Source organism: Thalassophryne amazonica, chromosome 11, assembly GCF_902500255.1.
Source record: "Thalassophryne amazonica chromosome 11, fThaAma1.1, whole genome shotgun sequence".
In the NCBI taxonomy this organism is placed as follows: domain Eukaryota; kingdom Metazoa; phylum Chordata; class Actinopteri; order Batrachoidiformes; family Batrachoididae; genus Thalassophryne; species Thalassophryne amazonica.
Window position 1 is genome coordinate 74,972,139 of NC_047113.1, and position 12,096 is coordinate 74,984,234.

Below are 12,096 nucleotides of genomic sequence, written 5' to 3' on the forward strand. Positions count from 1 at the left end.
ACCCAGACATAGATAATTGTTCCGAGTTGGAGCCAAGCACATAGTTTGATATGTTATCAGAAAGAAACAACGGTATTGTACATTATCGTGCTACCCTGAGCATTCCATATTGATTTCAGTTTTGGCCGTCCTGTGAACAGAGCTGACTCAAATTCAGCGCCATGGTCCACTGTAGATTTGGCCAGTGTTAAACTATAATTTTGTTGCACATTAACCAGAGCCTGAAAACTTATTTGAGTAAAAACACTTTCGCACACATTTTCTTGTGACATCATAATGCCCCCTAGCATTTAATTTTCTGGAGCTAATCGTGGACGTTTCTCAACAAATCTGCTTCAAATTTGGCCCAGTCATCCTCTGTGAATTGGGCCGGTGTACACTTTAATTTTTTTGGAATCTGACCCAAGCACTTAAATTTTGGGGTTTCAAACTTTGTCCTTTGTCACATCATAAGGCAGACTGAGATGAAAGTTTTCATTATACTTAAACACACTCCTGTGGCATAATTAAGATATTTTCAGCATGTTGTGTGACACAATTACTTTAGTAATGCCTTGAGAATATCATGAAACTTGCAAAAGCCAGAAAAGTACCTCAGAAGTTACTCAAGATGATCCCCACCTTTAGATCCCTTAGATTAGAAACCTTTGATGACAGTGATCTTGTACTGTGTCTGTGCTGTATAACAGAACTACAGTGCTCTTGTCACAGCAGCACAGTGAATCATTCAATGGCATCCTCTCTTATTCTTCTTTTGCTCTGGTTTTGTCCTCAGGGGTTTTCGGAAAGCACTGTGAGCTGAACAGTTATGGCTTTGAGGAGTTGTCCTACATGGAGTTTCCGTCTCTGGATCCCAACAATAACTACATATATATCAAATTTGCCACCCTGAAGAGCAACGCACTGCTCATGTACAACCATGATAACCAGACTGGAGACAAGGCGGAGTTCCTGGCACTGGAGATCTTTGAAGGGCGGATGCGCTTCTCCTTTAACTTGGGAAGTGGAACTTATAAACTGATGACCATGATCAAAGTTTCAGACGGCCAGTTCCACACAGTCATTGCCAGGAGAGCTGGGATGGTAAGAATTACTTTTTAATGGGAGGAAAGAGTTCATATATTCTATGTTTTAAAACACACATCCTCAAAAGATGGTTCAGGGAAAGTGAGCACCAATGTTATGTGTCAGAATGCCCTACAATAACTACAAAACGGCTCATGTTTTTCCGTGGGGGGAGGGGGGGTGTCGGCATGCCTGTGACATAGATCAGTCCAAGTCTGGAAAGGTTGGTTAAATTTGTGCTCATTTTGAATGTTCAACATTATGTAGCGCTAGGCCAGACTCTCCACTGCATCGACCACGCCACGCTCTGCTCGCTCTGTGCAGGCTCAGCACAACTTGATGTCTGAAAATCACAACAAATGAAAATGAAAATAATTATGCTAAGATATTAAGAGTTGAGGACAGAATTCACCATGTTTACTCAAAACTACCTCAAGTTGCCTTGGGCCTCCCTTGAGGCATCCTAATCTGTCCACATGCAGGACAGAGTCCATGAAGTCTTGAAAAAAGTGACTTCCCTGACTTTTACTGTGATGTTCCTGCTTGGAAAGATTAGACGCCAAACGCTGCCAGGCAAGAGCTTGTTTCAAGAAATCGGTCAAGGTGTATGAAGCTGCAACTCAGTTTATTATGGTGTCCAAAATGTGACCAGGTTTACCTGCTGAAGGCCACCGTTGTTGGGTTAGTCAAGCCTATTTTATTTACATCTACCCAACTTTGGTAATAATGATAATAATGATCATTTCAGCATGCGACAGACTGGTGTCCTGTCCAGGGTGTACCCTGGCTCACACTCTTTGACTGCTGGGATAGGCTCCAGTGCCCCATGACCCTTAATTGGAGTAGGAGGGTATTGAAAATGCATGGATGGATGGATGGATAATTGTAATTTCCTTTATTGTCATTGTACATTCATACAACAACATTTATCCTCTGCATTTAATTCATCCTAATTATATTTAGACACAATCTAACCACTAGGAGCAGTGGGCAGCCAGAGTCCAACACTCAGGGGGCCAACTCCAGATGTAGAGACTCTGCCTTGATCAGGGGCAGAGAAAGGAGCAGACCCTAAATAAGCATGTTTATGATTGAGGGAGGAAACCAGAGCACCCGGAGGAAACCCACGCAGACACGAAGAGAACATACAAACGTCGCACAGAATGGGCAGTTAGAGATCCCACAACCTTCTTGCTGTGAGCCATCAATTCTAACTGCTAAGCCACCGTGCTGCCAAAACCATTTAAAAAAAATCAATATAATTTGAAAACATATGCAATGCAAGTCCAAAATGTAAAAATACGCCCCCTTTAATGATTAATTAGTGAGCTAGCCCAGTTAATAGGATGGGTGGGCGGGCTTATCTGCATGTTGCAGTCTTAAAAATAGGTTTGTTGATATTGTGCACAACCACATAATGTATTTTGCCAATGTGTGTTCATCCTGTAGTTTTAGACTGCAACCCAGTTAGCAATTCTCAAGAAGTCAATACGAGACCAACTGTACAGTCTCACTCATTTAGTTCCCAATCTTGTAACCACCTACTTCAAAATAAACAGCTGTAGGCAGCAATGAATGGGTGATTTCATTGCTTGCAGTCTGACAGAACACAGATTGCAATGAAAACTAAAGAATATATGCTGCTGCTATTTAAGAAATATTATCAAATATACTGACGTATGACTCTTAATGCTTTCGGCGTAAGACCGAACCCTTGAAACTGGGCATGTCACTACCACCTAGGCTGACAAAACAGACCACCCATAATTTACAATATCCCAAGGTAATATTTATGTATGATAGCCATCCCAGGGTGATAACTAGAGGCAGGTAGGGATCAATCCAATAATTTTCATCAGTTTTTACCAAAACTGAAACCCTTGTCCAACTTGACCTTTGTCAGCAGTATGACTGGAACATTTTAAAATTTTGACCCCTTTGTAATCCCTCAGTGACCCCGACATGGCTATAGCTACAATCCTGGGATGGCTAACATACAATTGTCAAGTCCCTATAGATAGGTGACCAAAATGCCATATCAAATATTTGGCCATCCTGGGTGGAAGTGACCAACACATCTGGACTATGGATTATTTTATACATTTATATTTTCCATAGTATCACAAAATGGAGTTTCTGTTGTGCATAGTGTACATATGTGGTGGGTCAGCAGGTTGTTCAGATTTTGGTTTGAGGAGTAAAAACAGAGAAAACGCTGAGAAATACTTCATGCTATATGGACGATATTTTCAACAGTACTTATGTTCTGGAAGCTGCATTCAAAGTTCGGCCGCGTGCAGTCGTCCTTTTTGCACCATAATAAGATAATTAAACTCTCCCAAACCACAGGTAGCAAAGCTTATGGTTTTCATGGTTGGTAATTATATTTCATTGCTTGTTGTGATTTATAATACGAGCATCCAAAAAGGCCCCGAAGATTGAATTCTGTCTCTTGTGCTCTGAATGAAAGGCTTCTGTCCGCCAGCACTGCAGTGGTAAGGAAAGAGGGCAAAAATCCAACCAGGCCCTGTCAGACCTTCTCTAATGTAGCTCTCCTGCTGGACTTCAAATCTGTCATTTCCCACTGTGCACAGGGAGTTTCATAGGAAACTGGTAAAATCGTTAAATTGTCAGTTTTGAGATGGTGTGGAATGACGAGATGGAAAGGAATACAGCACACGTCGAGAACTGTGATCCTGCCTGCTCCGTGGCTTGAAAATGTGATGCGGAGGTGGTCGTGTTCAGGTTGTTGGAATGAGAGAAAAAAAAATATTTGTATCGTACCTGAAGTGCCAACTCCCTGAGGCGGTGTAAAGTGAAACGGATCGGCGTGTTTGGAAAAGGTGTTGTGGTTCATTTCTGTGGTTGGGTTTGAGGTTGGTTCTCAGTTCCTGCCCTTCATTCTGAGACTGTGAGGAGCAGACAAAAATCACTCACACATTCTCTGCTTCATTAGAAAAAAGTTTAAAGATTCTGCTGCAGTGGTAAATAATCAGGATAGTCGAATAATGCATACCTGAAGAACAAGTAATCCTAGAATTTTAAATTACCAACATTATTAGACATCTCTTATGTTATGTATTAGACATCATGCCATGTAGTAAGATGGTGGTGCCCTGTATTACAGCGGCTACTCCAGTTCACGATAGCAATGTGTGTTTTATATTAAATGTGTAGTCTGTACCATTACAGTCTTATGCGAGAATAGGCTACAACAGAAGCTCATTACTCAGACTACAAAACTCCAACCTTTTTGAAAATACTTTCTGGAGTTATACCGGCTTTGGAACTCAAAACACTCCGCAAGCTAGGCATTCTACATGGGCAAGACCTAGGGGCCTGCAAGGCAGCGGACTCCCCTTCCACAGTCAGCCAACACTGGAGGTGGTGCAAGTGATGTGAGAGACCTAGCATGCATTGCAAGAGGTGTGCTAGACCTAGCAAGAGGGGCAGTCGAGCTAGTATCAGCACCAGGCTAAAAGCTAACCCCTACAGCCCTGCACTTCCTTCTATTCTGCTATTCAACGTTTGTTTGCTGTAAAACAAAATGGGCTACCTCAAACTGGATTTACCTCCACAGAGAAGGGTGAGAGACTAGCACCATCATCTTCACAGAGGCATGGCTTAATCACACTGTTCCAGAATCCAGGTGGAGAGACAAACAACATTCTAGGTGAACAAGAGCTATGCTCTAAGCGGTAAATCTTTGGGAGACGGTATATATACTGTCATCAACAACAACTGGTGGACAAACGGCAGTTGTACACCAGTCACTGTTCTGAGGATGTAGAATTTCTAGCACTTAAAATCCCGTCTACATGCCAAGAGAATTCACAGCCATCAACGTCACAGCTGTGTACATTCCACCCAGTGTAAACACAAAGGACACACTGTCTACATTGTATGAGTCTGTGAGCTCAGTGCAGAACTCTAACCCAGATTCTGTCTCCATAATCGCTGGCAATTTCAATCAGGCCAAACTGAAGACGGTACTTCCACATTTTTATGAACATGTGAACTTTGTGACCAGGACAGACAACACTCTTGACCACGTCTACACCAACATCAACCAGGCATTCAGAGCTGTTCCCCACCCCCACCTGGGGAATGCTGACCATCTCTGTGTTATGTTAATCCCAGTTTACAGACCACTATTAACCAGGAGCAAGCCATCTGTGAAGCAGATCAGAGCACGGCCAGAGGGAGATACCTCAGCTCTACAGGACTATTTTGACTGCACAGACTGGACTGTTTTTAGGGAGGCTCCCACTGCCAACTAGCATGTTAACCTAAGGGAATACACTGAGTCTATGATGGGATACATATCTAAATGCATGGAAGATATGATCGTCATCAAAAACATCACCATGAGAGTCAACGAAAAGCCCTGGTTCACCAGGGAGGTACATGAGCCCCTGACAGAACGGAATACTGCTTTCAAGTCGCATGCCTTAAATCTGCCAAGGCCAAGTTGAACCAGGGCGTAAGAGCAGCCAAGCGTGCCTATGGACAGAAAATCCAATCACACTTCACAGAGGCAAAAGACCCCAGACGCCTGTGGCAAGACAGGCAGTCACTCACCGACTGCAGGCCAACACCCCCACCATGGGAGGGCAACACAGACTTCCTCAACTCACTTAACACCTTCTTCAGCTGGTTATGAGGAAAACAACACCCCCACACCAGCAAAAGCTCCTTCCTGCTTGGACAATGAAACACTTCACCTGGACCCAGCTGACGTGCAGAGGACTCTATTCAAGGTGAACCCCAGGAAAGTTGCAGCCCCTGACAACATACCTAGGCATGTGCTTCAAGACTGTGCTGACACATCTCTTTAACACCTCTCTGAGCCAAGCCATCATACCAACATGCTTCAAAGCCACCATCATCATACCGCTACTCAAAAAATCCCCAGCCACAACACTGAATGACTACCAGTCCATATTACTCACTCCCATCATGATGAGGTGCTTTGAAAGGTTAGTCCAGCCCCATATACCATCCAGTCTCCCCACAGCACTTGACCCATTCCATTTTGCATACCATCCCAAATGCTATACTGATGATGCCATAGCAACAGCACTTCACCTACACCTGGTTGCACCTGGGAAACAAGAACAGTTACATGCGAATGCTGTTCATTGATTTCAGCTTTGCCTTCAACACAGTCAATAGGCATCAGCACCCCACCATGTAACTGGTTACTGAAATTTATTACAGACAGACTACAGTCAGTAAAGAGTTGGCAAAAACTCTTCAGAGACCACCATCATGAAAAGAGGAGTCCCCCAGGGATGTGTGCTGAGCCCTCTTCTTTTCACACTGATGACACGTGACTGTTGTGCCAGAGACAATGCAAACCACATCATTAAGTTCGGAGATGACACAACAGTGGTGGGCCTCATCAGTGACAATGAGAACTCAGCCTACAGAAAGGAGATAAATCAACTCATCAACTGGTGTGACATCAGTAACCTACAATTCAGTGTCAACAAAACAAAGTAAATAACTGGAATTCAAGAAGAAACACATGTCACATACCCCACTCACCATCAATGGCAGTGCTGTGGAGTCTGTGAAAAGCACCAGGTTCCTGGGGGTACATATCACAGATGACTTGACATGGACAACCAACATCACCTCTCTTGTCAAGAAGGCACAGCAATGCCTCTACTTCCTAAGCAGGATAAGGAGAGAGGACCTCCCCCTTCTACCCTCACCACCTTTTACAGGGGCGCTATTCAGAGCATCCTCACCAGCAGCACCTCAGTATGGTATGGTAGCTGCCCTGTTGCTGACCAGAAGGCCCTGCAGAAGGAGTTGAGGACAGCAGAGAAGATCACCAGATCAGCCCAGCCATCCATTCAATCAATCAATTCAATCTATTTTTTTTTTTATATAGCGCCAAATCACAACAAACAGTTGCCCCAAGGCGCTTTATATTGTAAGGCAAGGCCATACAATAATTATGTAATTATGTAAAACCCCAACGGTCAAAACGACCCCCTGTGAGCAAGCACTTGGCTACAGTGGGAAGGAAAAACTCCCTTTTAACAGGAAGAAACCTCCAGCAGAACCAGGCTCAGGGAGGGGCAGTCTTCTGCTGGGACTGGTTGGGGCTGAGGGAGAGAACCAGGAAAAAGACATGCTGTGGAGGGGAGCAGAGATCGATCACTAATGATTAAATGCAGAGTGGTGCATACAGAGCAAAAAGAGAAAGAAACAGTGCATCATGGGAACCCCCCAGCAGTCTACGTCTATAGCAGCATAACTAAGGGATGGTTCAGGGTCACCTGGTCCAGCCCTAACTATAAGCTTTAGCAAAAAGGAAAGTTTTAAGCCTAATCTTAAAAGTAGAGAGGGTGTCCGTCTCCCTGATCTGAATTGGGAGCTGGTTCCACAGGAGAGGAGCCTGAAAGCTGAAGGCTCTGCCTCCCATTCTACTCTTACAAACCCTAGGAACTACAAGTAAGCCTGCAGTCTGAGAGCGAAGCGCTCTATTGGGATGATATGGTACTACGAGGTCCCTAAGATAAGATGGGACCTGATTATTCAAAACCTTATAAGTAAGAAGAAGAATTTTAAATTCTATTCTAGAATTAACAGGAAGCCAATGAAGAGAGGCCAATATGGGTGAGATATGCTCTCTCCTTCTAGTCCCCGTTAGTACTCTAGCTGCAGCATTTTGAATTAACTGAAGGCTTTTTAGGGAACTTTTAGGACAACCTGATAATAATGAATTACAATAGTCCAGCCTAGAGGAAATAAATGCATGAATTAGTTTTTCAGCATCACTCTGAGACAAGACCTTTCTAATTTTAGAGATATTGCGTAAATGCAAAAAAGCAGTCCTACATATTTGTTTAATATGCGCTTTGAATGACATATCCTGATCAAAAATGACTCCAAGATTTCTCACAGTATTACTAGAGGTCAGGGTAATGCCATCCAGAGTAAGGATCTGGTTAGACACCATGTTTCTAAGATTTGTGGGGCCAAGTACAATAACTTCAGTTTTATCTGAGTTTAAAAGCAGGAAATTAGAGGTCATCCATGTCTTTATGTCTGTAAGACAATCCTGCAGTTTAGCTAATTGGTGTGTGTCCTCTGGCTTCATGGATAGATAAAGCTGGGTATCATCTGCGTAACAATGAAAATTTAAGCAATACCATCTAATAATACTGCCTAAGGGAAGCATGTATAAAGTGAATAAAATTGGTCCTAGCACAGAACCTTGTGGAACTCCATAATTAACCTTAGTCTGTGAAGAAGATTCCCCATTTACATTAACAAATTGTAATCTATTAGACAAATATGATTCAAACCACCGCAGCGCAGTGCCTTTAATACCTATGGCATGCTCTAATCTCTGTAATAAAATTTTATGGTCAGCAGTATCAAAAGCAGCACTGAGGTCTAACAGAACAAGCACAGAGATGAGTCCACTGTCCGAGGCCATAAGAAGATCATTTGCAACCTTCACTAATGCTGTTTCTGTACTATGATGAATTCTAAAACCTGACTGAAACTCTTCAAATAGACCATTCCTCTGCAGATGATCAGTTAGCTGTTTTACAACTACCCTTTCAAGAATTTTTGAGAGAAAAGGAAGGTTGGAGATTGGCCTATAATTAGCTAAGATAGCTGGGTCAAGTGATGGCTTTTTAAGTAATGGTTTAATTACTGCCACCTTAAAAGCCTGTTTTACATAGCCAACTAACAAAGATAGATTGATCATATTTAAGATCGAAGCATTAAATAATGGTAGGGCTTCCTTGAGCAGCCTGGTAGGAAGGGGGTCTAATAAACATGTTGATGGTTTGGATGAAGTAACTAATGAAAATAACTCAGACAGGACAATCGGAGAGAAAGAGTCTAACCAAATACCGGCATCATTGAAAGCAGCCAAAGATAACGATACGTCTTTGGGATGGTTATGAGTAATTTTTTCTCTAATAGTTAAAATTTTGTTAGCAAAGAAAGTCATGAAGTCATTACTAGTTAAAGTTAATGGAATACTCAGCTCAATAGAGCTCTGACTCTTTGTCAGCCTGGCTACAGTGCTGAAAAGAAACCTGGGGTTGTTCTTATTTTCTTCAATTAGTGATGAGTAGAAAGATGTCCTAGCTTTACGGAGAGCTTTTTTATAGAGCAACAGACTCTTTTTCCAGGCTAAGTGAAGATCTTCTAAATCAGTGAGACGCCATTTCCTCTCCAACTTACCGGTTATCTGCTTTAAGCTACAAGTTTGTGAGTTATACCACGGAGTCAGGCACTTCTGATTTAAAGCTCTCTTTTTCAGAGGAGCTACAGCATCCAAAGTTGTCTTCAATGAGGATGTAAAACTGTTGACGAGATACTCTATCTCACTTACAGAGTTTAGGTAGCTACTCTGCACTGTGTTGGTATATGGCATTAGAGAACATAAAGAAGGAATCATATCCTTAAACCTAGTTACAGCGCTTTCTGAAAGACTTCTAGTGTAATGAAACTTATTCCCCACTGCTGGGTAGTTTATCAGAGTAAATGTAAATGTTATTAAGAAATGATCAGACAGAAGGGAGTTTTCAGGGAATACTGTTAAGTCTTCTATTTCCATACCATAAGTCAGAACAAGATCTAAGATATGATTAAAGTGGTGGGTGGACTCATTTACATTTTGAGCAAAGCCAATAGAGTCTAATAATAGATTAAATGCAGTGTTGAGGCTGTCATTCTCAGCATCTGTGTGGATGTTAAAATCGCCCACTATAATTATCTTATCTGAGCTAAGCACTAAGTCAGACAAAAGGTCTGAAAATTCACAGAGAAACTCACAGTAACGACCAGGTGGACGATAGATAATAACAAATAAAACTGGTTTTTGGGACTTCCAATTTGGATGGACAAGACTAAGAGTCAAGCTTTCAAATGAATTAAAGCTCTGTCTGGGTTTTGGATGAATTAATAAGCTGGAATGGAAGATTGCTGCTAATCCTCCGCCTCGGCCCGTGCTACGAGCATTCTGACAGTTAGTGTGACTCGGGGGTGTTGACTCATTTAAACTAACATATTCATCCTGCTGTAACCAGGTTTCTGTAAGGCAGAATAAATCAATATGTTGATCAATTATTATATCATTTACCAACAGGGACTTAGACGAGAGAGACCTAATGTTTAATAGACCACATTTAACTGTTTTAGTCTGTGGTGCAGTTGAAGGTGCTATATTATTTTTCTTTTTGAATTTTTATGCTTAAATAGATTTTTGCTGGTTATTGGTGGTCTGGGAGCAGACACCGTCTCTACGGGGATGGGGTAATGAGGGGATGGCAGGGGGAGAGAAGCTGCAGAGAGGTGTGTAAGACTACAACTCTGCTTCCTGGTCCCAACCCTGGATAGTCACGGTTTGGAGGATTTAAGAAAATTGGCCAGATTTCTAGAAATGAGAGCTGCTCCATCCAAAGTGGGATGGATGCCGTCTCTCCTAACAAGACCAGGTTTTCCCCAGAAGCTTTGCCAATTATCTATGAAGCCCACCTCATTTTTTGGACACCACTCAGACAGCCAGCAATTCAAGGAGAACATGCGGCTAAACATGTCACTCCCGGTCCGATTGGGGAGGGGCCCAGAGAAAACTACAAAGTCCGACATTGTTTTTGCAAAGTTACACACCGATTCAATGTTAATTTTAGTGACCTCCGATTGGCGTAACCGGGTGTCATTACTGCCGACGTGAATTACAATCTTACCAAATTTACGCATTCAGGACTTATACCCGTCCCGCTGCTGCAAGAGAGCCATCAATATGATCAAAGACCCAACCCAACACACGAACTGGTCCTAACTGGTCCATCCGCCAAGCGCTACTGTAGCAAAACTACCAGACTTAGCAACAGCTTTGTCCCACAAGCCGTCAGGATAATTAACTCACTCCTTGGTCTTCACTGAGCCACCTGTGTCCTGGATCATTGATAGAGAAACATGCCACATGGCCAAAATGTTGTAGCTGATGTTCTCTCATAATGCATGCAATCATCGTCATCTGCGTCTCCATAAGTACATTTGACACAAAGGACCCAAGGATCTTCCAAAGAGGCCTAGCCTTAAATATAGCCAGCTTTAGCACTAGTTAGCATCTAAATCACACATCCATACAGTAAGACAGGAAGTACCAAGACACAAAAAATGTGGATCATTGCTTTTCTGTGCCACTAAAGACCTCTGTCCATTGGCCTCTTGATTTAAAAGCTCTTCCAAGGTGTCTTCCCAAAGTCAAAGGCCAAGGACCCAGATACACAAATGTCACTGTGGAGATAAGTGAACGTGTCTTTAAGCTTGACACTTTCACCACATACAGAAATACTTCTGATGGGCAAATCCGAGCAGTCATTGAAAGCCTGGATCTTAATCTTGATCCAAGATGATCGCAAACCCAGACACCAGTCAATGCACTTACTAAATGACCATACAAATACATTTTCATTGTAAAAAATTAACATAAAAAAGCAGTAATAAAGTTGACACATAAGCAACACGGTGGCTTAGTGGTTAGCATTGATACCTCACAGCATGAAGGTCCCATGTTTGCTGGTCCTTTCTATGTGGAGTTTACATGTTCTTCCTGTGGTTGATTGTAGGTGTAAATGGGAGTGTGAATGTTGTTTGTTCATGTATCTGTCGTGCATTACACTGGTGGCCTGTTGAGGATGTATCGCCTCTTGCCCAGTGACCTCTAGGATAGGCTCGAGCTGCTACATCACCTTAAAACCCTGTCACATTCACCTATGCTTGCAGTATGTCTGTGACAAATTGGGTGGACGCTGTAAGAACCATTTGACAGCATCCTCCACATTCATGGAGACCATACCACATCCTTGTTGGTTTCTGCTGTGTTCTTACTATATTGTACAAGTTAAAAATATGCAGTGAGGATGTGGCCGAATCAGGACACAGTCAGACCTAAATAAAGATGTACTATTGTCTGCATTGACATATTACTGATGTAACTGAACCCAGTAGGGACTTCTCTGACATAGTACAGGTGTGGTG

The 12,096-nt window shown here is 42.6% G+C and overlaps 1 protein-coding gene across 2 annotated transcripts in view; it reads left to right on the top strand.

Moving 5' to 3' along the window:
- The window catches only part of LOC117520851 (protocadherin Fat 4), a 278,309-nt gene that overhangs the window by 240,267 nt on the left and 25,946 nt on the right, over nucleotides 1-12,096 (top strand). For both annotated transcript variants that reach the window (XM_034182185.1, XM_034182186.1), the window contains one exon: nucleotides 776-1,083. In XM_034182185.1, coding sequence (XP_034038076.1) covers nucleotides 776-1,083 — 308 coding nt within the window. The remainder of the gene's footprint in view (nucleotides 1-775; nucleotides 1,084-12,096) is intronic.